The 16,641-nt window shown below is 32.9% G+C and overlaps 2 protein-coding genes across 2 annotated transcripts; both read left to right on the top strand.

Annotated features, from left to right (window-relative positions):
- Nucleotides 1-4,795: 4,795 nt before the first annotated feature.
- Nucleotides 4,796-9,871, top strand: LOC145620494 (protein NRT1/ PTR FAMILY 1.2-like). The gene is made up of 4 exons (XM_081675181.1): nucleotides 4,796-5,040; nucleotides 5,169-5,386; nucleotides 8,082-8,632; nucleotides 8,816-9,871. Exons 1-4 carry the CDS (start codon nucleotides 4,920-4,922, stop codon nucleotides 9,738-9,740), a joined length of 1,815 nt encoding a protein of 604 aa, XP_081531307.1. The 5' UTR covers nucleotides 4,796-4,919; the 3' UTR covers nucleotides 9,741-9,871.
- Nucleotides 9,872-13,288: 3,417 nt separating this feature from the next.
- On the top strand, nucleotides 13,289-15,404 carry LOC145620495 (peroxiredoxin-2-like). The gene is made up of 3 exons (XM_081675182.1): nucleotides 13,289-13,505; nucleotides 14,730-14,809; nucleotides 14,901-15,404. Exons 1-3 carry the CDS (start codon nucleotides 13,351-13,353, stop codon nucleotides 15,152-15,154), a joined length of 489 nt encoding a protein of 162 aa, XP_081531308.1. The 5' UTR covers nucleotides 13,289-13,350; the 3' UTR covers nucleotides 15,155-15,404.
- Nucleotides 15,405-16,641: the final 1,237 nt, after the last annotated feature.

Below are 16,641 nucleotides of genomic sequence, written 5' to 3' on the forward strand. Positions count from 1 at the left end.
TAGTTTATTATCTAAAATAAACCTAATTTAATAATACGGGGTACATATTAGTTTAATTGACATGAAAATTAAAGTCACACTATTGGTGTAATTTCGTACTTTCATTATATATCTGCATTATATCATCTATTTTTGACAAAGCATTATATATCTGCATTATATCTTTATACAAGTAGTTTATTTACCCGTAATAAATTTTGTACAAGCATATATTTGTGATTAAATAACAAAAATACGAAATTCTCCGTACTTTGTATTGTATTTTTTTAAAAAGACGGTGAAGTATAACGAATATTGTAAAGAAAAAGTATAATAGCAAGCCAAGCTTGACCTAGTGGAAAGGAGAGTACCTTTCAATCATGAGGTTGTGGGTTCAACCCCTAGTGACAATTTGGGGGAGTGAAATTCCCTTATCTTCCCCCCACTCTTCCAAATTGTTTAGCTCGCTAACCCGCGTTGGGAGGACCTGTGAGAGGTTCGACCAGCTATGACCCTTCTCCTTACCAAACCAAAAAAAAAAAAAAAAAGTATAATCAGAAGTGTAACCGCGTAGAAAAATGATGCAAGAGTGTGGTAGAGTTTGTAGTAAAACGAGGCAACATAGTAGTCAAATGTTTGACGAAAAGCACGTAACACTGCTATTGTGGACTTGGCTAGCGTATGACCTTACCGCATGTGTTTGTTCTTCTCACTTGGGTTTTAGCCCACTTTTTTACGTACGAATTCACTCCTTATCTTCTTTGAATGCAATAATTTACGTATTACTTTTGGTCTGTCTATACTCCAATAATTGAGATGTGAAGTAATAATATTTTCACGGTTCTTTCCTTGATCTGTTTCATTTATTCAATTATGTTTGTTAATATATAATTTAATCATTAGTTTAATAAAAAATGTATATATGTACTTTCTAACTCCTTCCAACTAAGTTATTTTTTTACTTATTAATACCATCTAATAATATATTTCATGATAAATTTAATTTTTATAAGACATTGAAAAAATCGATGATAAAAGTTAGGCCCTGCTTGATTTACTTTAATTTTGCTGAATTGAAATTATTTTTACTGAACTGAACTTATTTTTACTGAACTGAACTTATTTTTACTGAACTGAACTTAATTTTACTGAACTAAACTTAATTTTACTGAAATTAAATTATTTTTACTGAACTGAAATTATTTTTACTGATTTTCTATTATAATTCTTCTTTAAGAAAACTGAATTTTACTGAACTGAACTTATTTTTACTGAACTGAAATTATTTTTACTGAACTGAAATTAAATTTACTGAACTGAACTTATTTTTACTGAACTGAAATTATTTTTACTTAATATTATTTTTTTAAGGTGAAAAGAACAGGGCCTTAGTATCAATAGTGAAACGAATTGAAGCTAAACATGTCAATTGGGAGAAAATCATATGTCCCATATTTTGTGTCCCACTGGTGTTCCACTAAATATGATTGGTTCTTAAAATATTTACTTTCTAAAGATAGCATCATTTTGCCTTATTACTTTCTCATCTTCTCAATCTCTAATCCTTTCTATCTTTAATTTGAATCCATTGCGCACTCATCAACTCGAACTGGGATAAAGAAAATAAAAATGTGAATCCACTGCGCATTCATCAATTATTCTAACTGTGATAAAGCAAATCAAAACGCGGTCTGTAAGAGTTTTCTGCATACCTTGGTTTCTCATGAATGGAAGAATGTTGACGTGGTGTCATCAAATTTGAATGGATCGGATAAAAAGTATGAGTCATCAAATCTGAATGGGTCGGATAAAAGATTCAAACTTTATACTTAAATATTTCAGCTTAAGTGCATCACTAGCTATTGGTCGATGATTTATGTTGGTTGAACGGAATGAAATGCCGTGAGAGAATTTGTGTATAGAAAGTAAAAAGCTACTTTATTTAGATCTTAAAGATGTTGCAAGTGTGCTACATTTGTTGATTGTTTATTGGCTATTTGGCTTGTCACTATTTAGTGGCATAATCAAAATTATTACCATGAAATTAGTTTAGTTATTTAATTAATTAATTAATACGATAAATTTATTAATATTATTGATTGTCTTTCATTTTCAAATTTGTTGGAAGTGTAAGTTATAAGATCCTTCTATGCCTCTTCCAACCCATTAAGGTATAAGTCTATCCATTTTTTACAAGTGAATGCTAGCTTAGTATGCCTACTAGTCAATTTGGAGCAATATAACAGTTTTGTTATACAGAGTAGCTTTAAGCCAATTAATTGAGTTAGCGAAAACTATAAAGTTTAGTTACATATCTTTAAGATAAGAAACAACGGACATGAATGATTCATGTAGCGTTGGAGGTTTTCATAGGCGAGTTTATGCTCATGTGACTATACAATAATGTGCAGTAACGTTTCATCAACAAATTAGATAGTGAGCTTTAACCCACTCTAAGGTGCATACACATTAACTCAATTAGACTAGTCACAAAGTTACTAATTGTTAATCATGTTGTTATATCATTTGTGTACAATTGGTGGCCAGTCTTATCAAATGAGAAAGAAAGGAAGAAGAAAATGAAAGTGTTAAAGAGAAGGTAGACATTAAGGCCAAAAATATGAAAAAGACATTCATTTGTCGACATTGCACTTGTCCATTTATTTTAAACAATATGCTTTCGTTTCAATATTTTGTTGGTCAAAATGTTAGATATAGATAATATATGGCCATATCATGTACGATTGTTATATGGGTCATATAAAAAACGCCTTAAATATATAATTTCAGTAATTTAATGTTTGTGGCTGAGAAAAAGGATGATTTTATGGGTGATGTTCATACATAAGGTTGAGCCAAAATTGTTTGCTTGTAGCAAAGGATTTGTCGATTTGATGTTACTTGCTATTGCCTTGCATGAAGCATGAATTTAAGGGATTCTTCTTGGTATTTATTGTCATATAGAAATTCGAGCAGTAGGTAAATGTTTCAGTGTAAATGCACACCATGCCATGCACTATTAGAGAGTACTAGAAGGAATGTTGCACCCTATACCTATATTAGGACTTCAAACTCGAGATCGGCCAATTAACCAAATTGGTATTTACTCCGTTTTATGATGTTTTTTGTGCCAACAAACGTTTTAAATTGTGATAGATTGAAGTCTTAGGGTTAATACCGATATGACTAATTGTCTAATTAGCCGATCTAACTCTTAAATCATAATAATAACCGAGCTTGATGATTAGAATCAATCTTACCCTACCATGCCTCACTTCATAAAGCTAGTGTTTTTATTCCGTATTATATTTTTCTTAGTATGTGAATTTACAAGAAATAATAATGGAGTGAACGGAAAGAAGGACGAGTGTGTGGTTATTTAATAATCACTCTTTGGTCCCAAATAGTAGAAATTGATGGACTTCTAAGAGTTGTAACATTCAACTTGGATACCACCGCATCAATGTAAATACTAGCTTCAAACTTCAAACTAAACAAAGACCTTTTATTTGTTTTCAAAGTATGAAATGAGTCTCACCCAAGCTGTCTTTTTCTACTAAAAGCTACTCAGTAGCTTAGAGCTGCTAATCTAAATCTTCCAATAATTTATGAGTTCATCTTACTTTATAATATATCAACTAAACGACCTTAATTAATTGAATGAATAATTAAATAACTAAAATAGAACAATCTTAGGGCTTTTTTGGTAGCATAGTTCTGTAAAGGTCTCAATAAACTAACGTTCAAAATCATTACAAAGCCACTACTCTTTGGCATATGAAAGTACTTATTTTTATAATAGGTCAATAATTAGTTTCTTACTTTATACTCTATTACTAAAGCGAATATTAGTATGATTGTATATTCTAACTTTAGACCGTAACACATGGGAAGATCTGCCAATAAACCACAAAACTCTATATTTTAAAAAATTAAAATCATAGTATATGCAATATTAGATTCATGTATTCCGTATATATAGTCTAAACTTCTAATTTTTTAATTTCTTTTAATTGAAAAAAGAATGATGCATGTATATAGCCATTTTTTTTTTTATCAGAGACAAATATGAACCTCAACTTGGCCGGGTTTCATATCCTATAAGATAATCTGTCAGTCAGATTAGCCCGTTGGACTCCTCATGAGTAGGGTGGTGTCTCAAAATGGCTTTACATCATTTCGTGTCGTGCTGTGCTTCGTCTAAAATTTATTAATCTTGGAGTTAATCATGTCTGACCTATTAGTTACATCTTACATTTTTACATGTTATGTCCTTATCACCGTGTCTAAATAGTAAATAATCATGATGTTTGTATAAATAGGTGGCTCACTATTTTTGGCTCGCGTAATATAAACAAGAACAAGTCATTATGATTATTTTGTGCTCGATCAAGTCATGCTCATACATCGACTGCAACTATCTCGACTCAATGTCATCTTTAATCTTTAACAAGGGCAAATATACTGTACAAACATGCATAGATGATTATATAGACAGAGTGATTACTTATAAGATTGGACACGCAACATATGTTTTGATCAACTTACTTTTTTTATTTTCCTATTTCTTCTCCACTGCCACCCCTTTTGTCAGTGTGAAATCTGCCAGAACAGACTTCCCCCCACCACTCTACTATATGATGGGTATTTATTTTTATATTTTTCAAAAAAACAAATTTATTTACTACCTCCGTTAACTTTTATTTGCAACTTTGGGGTATTATTTGTGAGATATAAAATATTCCAAAGTTGCAAATAAAAGTTAACGGAGATAGTAATAAATACCAAAAATTTAAAAAAACAAATAAAAATACCCCCATCCCAAAAAAAATAAAAATCCAACATATTTAAATACTTGAGCAGAGCAGTTGGTCTAGCCAGCAACTTTCCAACTCTTCTCTTCCAAGTTTCTCTCTCTAAAATTCTCTCTCCTCCCAAAAATGGAGTCATCAAGTGATGAAGAAAGGAAAATCAATGGACATCACCCAAATGAAGAAGATGAAGAACAAGATCCTTCTAAAAGGAAAAAGGGTGGTTTCATTACTATGCCATTTATTATAGGTAAACTCAATTAAATTAGCTCAATTTTCTGGGTTTTTCTTTAATTTTTCTGGGTATGTTTTAATTAGCAAAAACAATGAAGAATAGTTATCCAATTAATTAACATAATGTTGGGATAATTATGACAGCAAATGAGTCATTTGAGAAGGTAGCAAGTTATGGGTTGACACCAAATATGATTCTGTATTTGATGAAGGATTACAAGATGAGTTTAGCAAAAGGCCAGAATTTGCTGTTTTTTTGGTCAGCTGCTACAAATTTCTTCCCATTAATTGGTGCATTTGTTGCTGATTCTTATCTTGGCCGTTTTCTTACCATTGGTATTGGTTCCATCATCAGTCTCTTGGTAATTCCTTCTACTCCTACTCCGATCTTTTCCTTTTTTTTGTCGAGTCCGACTAATTGTCTAACAGTTAAGCAACTAATAACTAGCACGAAATTTCATTATTGTCAATAATGCTTCCGTTGCTTGTTTTAGGCCCTTCTTTTTTACATTTGCTAGAAATGAAGAAAGGATTAAGGGAGTTAATTAGAAGGAAAAAAATTAAAGAACTAAGTAATTAACGTTGATAGTTGTCAAAGCACATGATATTGTTTTGTTTAATGCATTTTGTAGGCAGCAAGGTCCACACTACTATAAGTCACAATTATTTGACTTTGTTTTTTAAAATTTTATTTTCTAAATTTTTTTTTAAAAAAATGGAAATAAAAATTTAATGGCTAATGTTCACATGGTATGTACGCCTAAGGGGGTCCGTGGTTTTTGTCCTAAATAATTAACATCTTTTTGCATAATTTTGAACCTTTTTCCACCTAGTTGTCCCCTCAATTTCTTTCATTATCTTTGTGGGATATTACTTGAAATTATTTTGTTTGATGGTCTAATCAATTAATTCGCAAAAGTCCAAATATAAAAAGCTAGAAATGTTATTATTGGGATTCAATTTTCAATTTCTTTTATTAATTAGGCTAAATTGAGCTCATTGAAAGAACTTGCATGTATAAATGAATTTGACATAAAATTGGTAACTAAAAACACTCAATGATATAACTTTGTAGTTGAAGATATTCAATGAAATGTAATTTGGTTAACTTTGATGATTAAGCTCATGTCAATATAAGTAATTAAGTATATAAACAAGTTCGTATCAATGGTTGAAGTTAAAGTATAATTCATTTCAGTAAGTGCAATTTTGTGTTACAATTATTGCAACATGTGTAATTTTAGGTTTCCCCTTAATATCCTATAGTACTTCAAGTAAATACGGTATGTAAAAAGTGTGATTGAAAGTAAATATGTGAGCTGAAGGTAATAAAAATATGGCCGAAATTGGACCTATAAATAATGTATAAAGTCAAAAGGCGTTACATATACTCCGTATATAATTGAGAGTATGTATAAATAGTGTGAATCTTTTAAATGATTTACGGAGTATTTATTGAGAAATAGATGACGTATTTCAAAAGGCATTTGGATAGAATTGTAGTCTAGCTAATGAACAAGCTTTGACCACAAAAGTTAAACACTCCCTTCATTCTTTTTTTTCTTTCTTTTTACAGTAATAATAGAATCCTAGGAATTGAGAAAATCAGAAGAAAGCGGTTCTCTTTGTATCCTTTGTGTCAACAAATAAAATATTTATAAAATTATAAAATTAAATTTTTATTTTAATAATACAGCTCACCTATTCCATCTCAAATTATTTGAAATAATTAGACACTTTCTACTCATACTTTATGTAAAATCGTTATAAAAAATTTAAACCCAAAAAGATTATCGCGTAATGTAAACAAAAAGAGGGCAATGCCAGGCTAACAATGTGAATAATAGCACTGGAAATTAAATAATGAGAAATTAAGAACAACTCAATCAGAAATTAAAGTGCAAATTATGTTAAATTATGATATAATGTTGTTGTATTTAGTGAAGAAACCTCGGGAAAGAGAGCTTAATAAGAAGATGATGAAATATTCTTTAAGTATGATTCCATTTAGTATCATAATTGCACCGGCTCACAAAACAGGGAGAAAATGAGGAGATGTGGTTTTTTGGTTGGGACCACATTTTATAATGACCTGGCTTGGTTGCTCTTCACTTAACATAATTATGGTTGTGCTAGTGCATGCTTGGTTGTATGATTAATCATTTTATCTTGGCTATCTCTTCCAAATGCATGATGCCAAAGTTTTATATTATGACATTTTTGGATTGTTTTTTTGGGTTTTATTGTTGGGTGACTCGATTACTTGAATGCGCGTATTTTGTTTTGCTAATTTGATGGATTGTTGTTTAACTTGTTTTGGACATTTTATCTTGTTCGTGCATGATAGCATACGTAACTCATTAGAAGGAACGGAGAGAGTACTTGTGAATTTTGTGATCAAGCATTGTAGTGGGCTTGGGTTTTTGGTTAAGGAACGAAGAGAGAACTTGTGAGTTTTGTTGTTTAGTACGTAGATGATGGACACCACCCAAATGTTAACCTCTAGGAGAAATGAATTTTAACTATGGAGTGTGTTATTTCATGGGTCTAAAGACAATATTGGTCATTTTAAAATTTATTTCAATTGATGTCGTGTTCACAAATTCAAAATATTATTTGGCTTTTTTTAAAACTAACTTTTTTGTGTGTCATAAAAGAAATTTAAAACTATGCAATAGCAAATATTGCTGTGTGAAATTTGATCAATAGTACTATTGTACTAACATTTTGGACCACAGGGAATATGAGATTATAAGCCATGGACCCAACAATAATTAGGAAATTTCTACTTTTGGTTTTTAGTTACTTGCTATTACACAAATAAAACATGACTGCATTCACATGATATGAACTACAGACTTAGTAACTGTAAATGATATGAGAGATTAATTAGAGATGAAAGTATACTCCGTATTAGAAACATTGAATACATGCAAATATATTCAAATGACAGTAAATGATGTTGGTTATGCTAATCCATTTGAGAATAAAGCTGAAAATTCTACTTGCTACGTAAATTGTTTGAGAAATTCTAAGTGTAAAATTTCCTTAATGCAGGGGATGGTTCTTATATGGTTGACAACAGTAATACCACATGCTAAACCTCCACCATGCAATCCATTAGCCAATGATTGTCAATCGCCTACAACAGGACAGTATGCCCTCTTAGTGTTCGCCTTTCTTTTAATGTCAATAGGTGCAGGTGGTGTGAGGCCTTGTTCTCAGGCATTTGGTGCTGATCAAGTGGACCGAAGAGAAGATCCCAAGAATAAAAGAGTTTTAGAGACCTTCTTTAGTTGGTACTATGCTTGTGCATGCCTCTCAGTTGTGATTGCTTTGACTGTGATTGTGTACATTCAAGATACATTTGGTTGGAGGATTGGTTTTGGACTCCCTGCAATTCTCATGTTCTTATCGGGCCTTTCCTTCTTCCTTGCCTCTCCTTACTATGTGATTAGTAAGGTTAAAAAGAGTCTTTTAACCGGTCTTGTACAAGCAGCTGTTGCTTCTTTCAGAAACAGAAAAATGACGCTGCCACCCCAAGGGTCAAGCGTGCAGTATTATCAAAGGAAGGATTCCACAACAGCTGTTCCAAGTGATAGATTAAGGTCTGTTTCGAATTGCAAAAAATCTTCTACTAGTTGTTTAAAGTTTTTATATTCAATTTTCTGTCTATCTTGTCGAGCTTTAGAATTTTCCAAATTATAGTATTCTACATAGTTTTAGGATATTATGTTTAGTGGTTTACATTTCTTTACCTAAATCTTACTGTTTTAATCTTTTGATTTTAGGTGCTTGAACAAAGCGTGTATCATTCAAGATCCCAGCCAAGACATTGGCAATGACGGATTAGCCAAAAACTCATGGAAACTGTGCACAGTGGAAGAAGTTGAAGAGCTAAAGTCTCTCATCAGAGTCCTTCCGATTTGGTCAACTGGGGTCATAATGTCCTTACATACAAACCTGGGTTCATTTGGTCTGCTCCAGGCGAAAACCATGGATCGACACCTAGGCCCTAGATTCGAAGTACCAGCTGCATCATTCGGTACATTCATGATCATTGTTATAGTGGTGTGGATTCCTCTATATGATCGAATAATCCTTCCAGTAGCATCAAAGATCCGTGGCAAGCCAGCTCGCCTTGGTGTGAAGATGAGGATGGGGATTGGTCTATTTTGCTCGTTCATGTCCATGTTTGTCGCTGGAACAGTGGAAAACATAAGAAGACGACGTGCCATCAGTCAAGGGTTTGCCAACAATCCTGAAGGAGTGCTCCACATGTCCGCCTTTTGGCTTGTATTGCAACATTGCTTTAGTGGCTTAGCTGAGGCCTTCAATGGTATCGGACAAACAGAGTTCTTCTACTCGGAAATGCCCAAGAGCATGTCTAGCATAGCAACATGTCTATTTGGGGTTGGGATGGCAATCGCAAGCTTGTTAGGTAGTGTAATATTGAACTTAGTAGACGATATTACCAAGCACGGAGGAAAGGACAGTTGGGTTTCGAGCAACATCAACAAGGGTCACTACGACTACTTCTACTGGCTTATAGCAACAATCTGCTTCTTGAATATACTGTATTTTGTGTTCTGTAGCTGGGCATACGGACCAGTTGAAGAGCGACAAAAGAAGGTTGATGATGAAGAGAAGTTGGCTATGCTTAAGAGCACAAGTCAGCATCAGAAGGAAGACACAAAGATGCCTTTGGTGTACTAAAATTAAATTAATTACGAGTTTGATGTATATTTTGGTAAGATTACATAAAATCAATGGTGGATTTCTGTACTTTAGTATAAGTTAAATATGATTTAGAATATAGCTGATTGTTGTGCTTGACCTATGACCAAGTATTTTGTTCTTAGAAATGTTTTTTTTTTTTTTTTTTTTTTTTTTTATAGGTTTTTTTGGTGTTTTTTTTGCTTGTATTGGAATTTAATGCTGTATGTATATGTAATTCAGGTATTTCTCTATTTCCACTTCATTTTTTCAGATCGTACTGATGCCATATGCATTTTTTTTGTCTATTCTAATTAGTTTGAAGAGTAAAAACCTACTCGTAGTACTGATGTATGAGTAACATAAAACTGTACAACATATTTTGGACACTTAGTACATTATAAGCTATTCTTGCAAGTAATCTGTTACTCCGTATAGATTATGGGCAATTTTTTGTTCAATTTTTTAAAAAATAATTTCTAATACACTTATATTATATTGAAATAAGTTTATACTAAGGGTCTGTTTTGATTTACTGAACTGATTGGAGTTGAGATGAACTGAATTGAATCGAATATTTTATGAGAGAAGGAAATTTGCCCAAAGTATAAATTTCGATCCTTTTGTTCCTCCAAACATCTACTCTCTCCGCTCCTGAAATAAGGTTACATGTGTCTTGTTTTTATAATTTTCCTTATACAATGACTACGGTGAAAAGGGGAAGAATGTGTCTTATTTTGCATTATTTTACAAAATAGTGAAAAGTCATTGTTTACAAAATAAGGTTACATGTAAAATAACGCAAAATAAGGTTATACAGTATAAATGACATTTTGCAAAATAGTGCAAAAATAAGGTTACATGTGTCTTGTTTTTATAATTTTCCTCCAAAATGACTACGGTGAAAAGGGGAAGAAAGCAAGAAAGGGATTAAAGGGAATTATGGGTTGCGTAGGGTCAATATACTGCAAAACCAAATTGTTAGAAGCATTTTGTCGGAGTTCATTTTCATGTGTATCTGAATACTATTATGTATTAATGCCACTACTACATATGTATTGTGTTGTACCGTGTACTGCTATATGATGTACCTTTTTGTTTCCAATTAGGTCAATGAGCGCAAAAGATATATTAATATCATAAATTCCTATACTCCTTCTGTGTTTTAATAAGTGTTACCCTTACCAAATCCGGTCGTATTTTAATAAGTGTTACATTTTCTTTTTTGGCAAAAAGTTACATTAAAATATTATCTCTCTCTCCTCTCATTGTACCTACCTAAACCTAATATTACTTCTTTTTATGATATCTTTCCTCTCACATTTATTACTTTTCAATAAAATATTAACTCCACTATATTTCTTTTACAATTTTTTAATACTCCTGCTACCCTACTTATCTCTTATTTTATTTAGGTCAATTAAATTGACTAAAACTATGTACTGGTCAAACTGTAATACTTAAAAAAAACACGGAGGGAGTATAAAGTGTTAGCACGTTGTATTTTTTCACAACTTAAATAAGGGTGCAACATGTTGTATCACATTTCCGAGAACATTCTACAACATCAAAGACAAGAGCCTTCGACAACGGACGATTAACTCTATGTGAAGTGCAAACACAAGCCAAGAAAACTTAAGGCTAAGTAATCGATTGATATTCCTCTATCAGTCCATTAACTCCTTGTCAAGTACAAACACAAGTCAAGAAAAATTAAGCCAAAAGGACTGACCACCTCACGCACAACGTGCGCTTTGGCTGCCCTAGTATAGACAAAATTAAATGAATGATAGAGGAAAGTTTCTTCCCATAGCCTTATATGGGCAACTGACATCCATAACAGGACATTCCACGAAAACCGGAAGAAAATGGCCCAACGATCAGAACCCCCTTTAAGAGAGATGGATGTGATTATTCGCCATGTTTCATTCCCTCATAAACCGGAAAGCAAGGCCCAATTTCTACTACTGCTACTGACATTTCTCAAACCTAGCCTAATATTACCTCCTATGATATATTCCAAAATTCCAAACCCTATTCACCAACTCACCAGCCTTGTATTGCTTCACTTGACCTTTGTATACCGGTAATTTTCTTATCTACACACTGGTACCATTTGAACTTTTATATCCTCTGGAACAATCGACAATCCGATTCATTAAAAAAGTTTTTAAAATGTAAGGGCTTGTTCACATTTACTTAATTTCAGTTTAATTCTGTTCAGTTCAGCTCCAATCAGTTCAGTTCAGTTCAGTTCAATTCAGCTCTTAATTTCCCTCTCTCATAAAATATTTATTTCAGCTCAATCCAGTTCAGTTCAGTTCAGCTCCAATCAGTTCAGTTCAGTTCAGCTCAGCTCAGTAAATGTGAACAGGCCCTAGGTGGGTGCGTTAAAAAGGTGGATAATGTTAGAAAGATGGAGTTAAAATATTACATAATATAAGTAGTGGCGAAACTAAGAGTTCTAGTAGTTAAAGATAACACTAGGTAGTTCAATAAATTTGAACCAAAAATATATTCCGTAACAGAAAAGTAAAAATTCAGGTTCGAAACCTAACTAGCTTAACCAATGAATTGAAGAAAAAACTCTTTAGTACTTGTTGATGAGGAAAATTGTGCTTACTATCCAAGTACTATAGATCACGTGTCATCAACAAGTTCAACCACATTATTGGATTTATAATGATAGTTGAAAACTCGTCATAGTTTAACTAAACTCTAAATAATGTTGGTAAACTCTCTATGATTAACAAAACTCACAATGGCTTAAGTTGTTGGACTAAAAGTAAAACAAATAGTTGTTGAATTGAGGTTGTTATTTACATCCAATAATTAGAGAGCATTGATAAGATGTGTTTACTTATATAAAGAGACTCTTCCCTAAATTTCCGAAACCCTCACACATATTCCTTGTTTTCTTTGATCTTATCATTCTAATGTAAATCTCTTCCCTTAAGTTATCACAACCATTGATCTTATGCCCACATGTACCTATATGAAATCTTGACCCAACATCTAACAACTCATCTCAATGTAAATATCCTAAATATCAATTACACAATACATTTTAAACACATTAAGGCCCTGTTCTCTTACGTTGAAATTCAGTTCAGTTCAGCTCAGCTCCTAATTTCCTTCTCTTGTAAAATATTCATTTTAGTTCAGTTTAGTTCAGTTCAGCTGAGTTCAGTCAATGAGAACATACCTTATTCCGATAACTATAAAAAATAACGACTTCTAATTTTGAACGAAAAAAGTAGTGTAACACTCCAGAGATAAAGAAGCCTAAATATATCCGTCAAAAAAAAAAGCCTAAATATAGAATATTTGGTCACACCATCTCACCAAGTAGAGAAGCCACTTTTTTTTTTTTTTGTTTTTTTTTTGAAGGGTAGAAAAGCCACATTTGACATTACCTTAATGCCACCTAATACAAAATCGGACGTGATACAACATTTAAAAATAGCTAAATATCCCATTTATGAAGGAGTAGCTAAAAAAAGGTTAGAAGTTGCTGCAATAAATATACAAATATAAATAAAACCCCATAATTTAACATTTAAACCCCAAAAAAAACCTCAACCTCTCCAAAAAAAAAAAAAAAAAGAAAATGGCACCCATCGCAGTTGGTGACAGTATTCCCGACGGAAAGCTGTATTACCTCGACGAAAACAATCAAAGGCAGGAAGTTTCCGTCCACTCTCTCGCCGCCGGTAAAACCGTCGTTATCGTCGCTGTTCCCGGCGCTTTTACTCCTACTTGCAGGTTTCTCTCTCCTTTCACTTTTCTGCTTTTTCATTTGACCGTTTTTCTTCGTCTTATTTTTACTTTTTTTTTTATGGTTTTTAATTTTAATATTTGATTGCCTTAATTTTTGTTGTTTTTCTGGATTTTAATTGTTTTTTGGGATTGAATTAAAATGTAGACCATTTTTTGGATCTGGGTGATACAGTAGTAATTGACATAGTGTGAATGTGTAAATGTGAAAAGTTTGATTAATTAATTAAGAAATTAAAAAAGCATGTTATTTTATTGGAATTGGAAGCTGATTTTATTGGTTATGGAATTTGTTTGTTTTTAAAGTTGATGTTAATTGGATGATTACGTGTCCAAGTGTTTGAATCGGCTATTTTGTTTAAAAAATTACTCTATTTTGGTTGAATGTAGAGTGTTAAGGATTCAACACGGGTATTTGAGGTTAATTGAGTTACATAACTGATAAGCTGCCTGTTGTATCAAAAGATCTGCCATTTAAGAAAAAAAAAATAAAATGAATGAAGAAAACAAAAGAATTATTTGGATAAACCCTTACCAAGTTTTTATAGGAATTTGTATAAAAGTTTATACGGAGTATTAATGATATTGAATTTGGTACTACCAGCTTGTGTGAATAATATTTCGTGGCTGATGGGTGTAATATACGAGTAGTTTATTTTAAGATGTGCATAAAATTTGGAATAGCTATATTTTAGGATGTGCATAAAATATGGAATAGCTATTTTGTTCGACGAAGTCTAGTATGAGACGGTCTCACATTAGTTAAATGTTTTTTTTTGGTGCTTAGAGAGCCACAAAGGCGGGGGTGATGAGAATCGATCCCAAGATCTCTTGAAATCGGGAGAAAAACTCAAACCACTTGAGCTATCCCTCACTCTCACATTAGTTAAATGTGATCGGGGCGAATTGTATGTTTTTAGAGGTGTTTCGTTCTTTTTATTTTCCCTTGTTGAATGTATTGGTTAAGTTTCAATAAACATACTATGGGAGACGATTTCATTCGGCTTGTTTGGGTCACTGCAGACCTGCAGTAATAGTGCATTGTGATTGATCTATACTAGTAGTAGTCAAGTAAATTATTATTCTTGTTGTTATAGTTTGCTTCACTGCTAGTGAATGGATTTTGATTTCCTTGATTTTAATCGTCGTATTCTGAAATCTCCATTTTAAGTGGTGAAGTTGGCTAATTTCCTTTAAAATTCTGTATTGTAGTCAAAAGCATGTTCCTGGATTCATTGAAAAGGCTGAGGAATTGAAGTCTAAGGGAGTCTCTGAAATCATCTGTATCAGTGGTAATGTAACTATCCTCTTGTTATTAACATGATTTTGGTTTAATTCGTTCTTCAGATTCTGACTGTGATGTGTTTCTCTTTGTGCTGTTAGTGAATGATCACTTTGTGATGAAAGAATGGTCGAAGCAATACCCGGACAACAAGCACGTGAAGTTTCTTGCTGACGGTAGTGCAACTTACACCCGTGCCCTTGGCCTTGACCTCGACCTTACAGCACATGGACTCGGGATTCGTTCTCAGAGGTATGCTCTCGTTGTTGATGATCTGAAAGTGAAGGTTGCAAATATTGAATCGGCTGGGCAATTTTCTGTCTCAAGTGCTGATGAAATCCTCAAAGCCTTGTGAATTTGCAAATTGTAGTACTGCTGTGAAGAAGCTTTACTGATGTTTTATGCTTCTAAGTTCTACTCTATGTACTGTACTATATAGTGATTTTAGCAAAATAATGTTGTGTATCTTTATGACCCTCATCTGTGATCATTTTGGTCGATTTGGTTTCAATGGAACCGAATTGAAACCAAATCTGTTGTGGGGGAAACGGCTTGTATGTACACTACTAGAAACCCGTTTTATTATTACTTGTTAACTTGAATCATTTTTTCTTCTCTCTTTATCAAATTGTTGGATGATGATCATCTCTTGACAGAATTTACTGTCATAATACTAGATGACGTGAATTTTTAGGGTCTGATACTCTGATGTAGTGATGTCTGTATTCTGCTCCCCTCCCCAAAAGGCTGATTCCTCATTTCTGAGATGTAGAAGATCACCTAGTCTCCTCTTGAGGACCTCTTAATTATAGGGGAAGTGATCTCGGTCGTGATATCATATACTCCGTACTCTCTACTCCATAATGTGTGGGTATGTTATGGATATTTGATGGTTTGCGATGGACCAATTTCTTCCATCTCAGAGATAGCATTATCACTCGTTCTCTACCCACGAAACGAATGTTTGTAATTCCACTAATGTCTGTATTACCTATCATATGCCATTATCTTATAGCGAGCCAAGTTTGAACAATATCGTTATCACTCTATGAAAGTTTGTTCTAGGTATTGGGAAATGGGAGTGCATAAATAAAATTATCACTAGGCTTGGTGGCGGCTACCTCGGATAGGTATTAACATTGCTACGGAGTAGTAGTTTTACAAATGAGTTGTGATATGTTCATGAATTGTTTGCCAACAAATGAGTTGTGATACGCTCAATGCATGATATGTTGGTTAGACATGTCTGGTGTTCCTTTTCTTATTTAGGCAGATGTTTAAAAAAGCCATCGCATATTTTTAAAAATAATTTCCTTATGTGCCATCGCATATTTTTAAAAATAATTTCCTTATGTTTAGATTTCAAAATATGTCTCGCTCAAATAGAATGATGGAGCCATGGAAGAAGAAAAGACGCCAATTGTTAGTCTGATATAAATTTTTTTTAAGTGAAATTATTGTGAGTCCTTAACCGTATAATCATTATATGGATTGGATGGTGTGACTCAAAATCCCCGCTGAAGGGAGCATCAAAATTTGCTTTCGTCTAGTGGAGGGTGCATCAAAACTTGCTTAAGTGTGGGGTTTCTAGTATGTGTGGTAATGATTTTCCTCACATTTTTGACGTTGTCTTGGGTGGTTCCACACTTCCACCTTCCACCATTAGCTTGTAGTTTCCATGGATAATTTTTTTCTTTTTTTTTTTAGTCAACATGGATAATTGCTTTGGAACGTGCTGAATTACTGTTCTCAAATGGTAATATATTGCATTTTTTACATGTGCTGAATTTGACGGAAATTTACTTTAGGCCTGTGGTTGATTGTAGGTATAGCATGATAAGT

Source organism: Chenopodium album, chromosome 27 (genome assembly GCF_948465745.1).
Source record: "Chenopodium album chromosome 27, dcCheAlbu1.1, whole genome shotgun sequence".
NCBI classification, from domain to species: domain Eukaryota; kingdom Viridiplantae; phylum Streptophyta; class Magnoliopsida; order Caryophyllales; family Amaranthaceae; genus Chenopodium; species Chenopodium album.

Bases quoted from the DNA above. Each gene is read 5' to 3' on its own strand.
- LOC145620494 (XM_081675181.1), top strand. From the start codon at position 4,920: ATGGAGTCATCAAGTGATGAAGAAAGGAAAATCAATGGACATCACCCA. The intron at 5,041-5,168 runs GTAAACTCAATT...TAATTATGACAG, and splicing joins TACTATGCCATTTATTATAG to CAAATGAGTCATTTGAGAAG. The intron at 5,387-8,081 runs GTAATTCCTTCT...TCCTTAATGCAG, and splicing joins GTTCCATCATCAGTCTCTTG to GGGATGGTTCTTATATGGTT.
- LOC145620495 (XM_081675182.1), top strand. From the start codon at position 13,351: ATGGCACCCATCGCAGTTGGTGACAGTATTCCCGACGGAAAGCTGTAT. The intron at 13,506-14,729 runs GTTTCTCTCTCC...TCTGTATTGTAG, and splicing joins GCTTTTACTCCTACTTGCAG to TCAAAAGCATGTTCCTGGAT. The intron at 14,810-14,900 runs GTAATGTAACTA...TTGTGCTGTTAG, and splicing joins TGAAATCATCTGTATCAGTG to TGAATGATCACTTTGTGATG.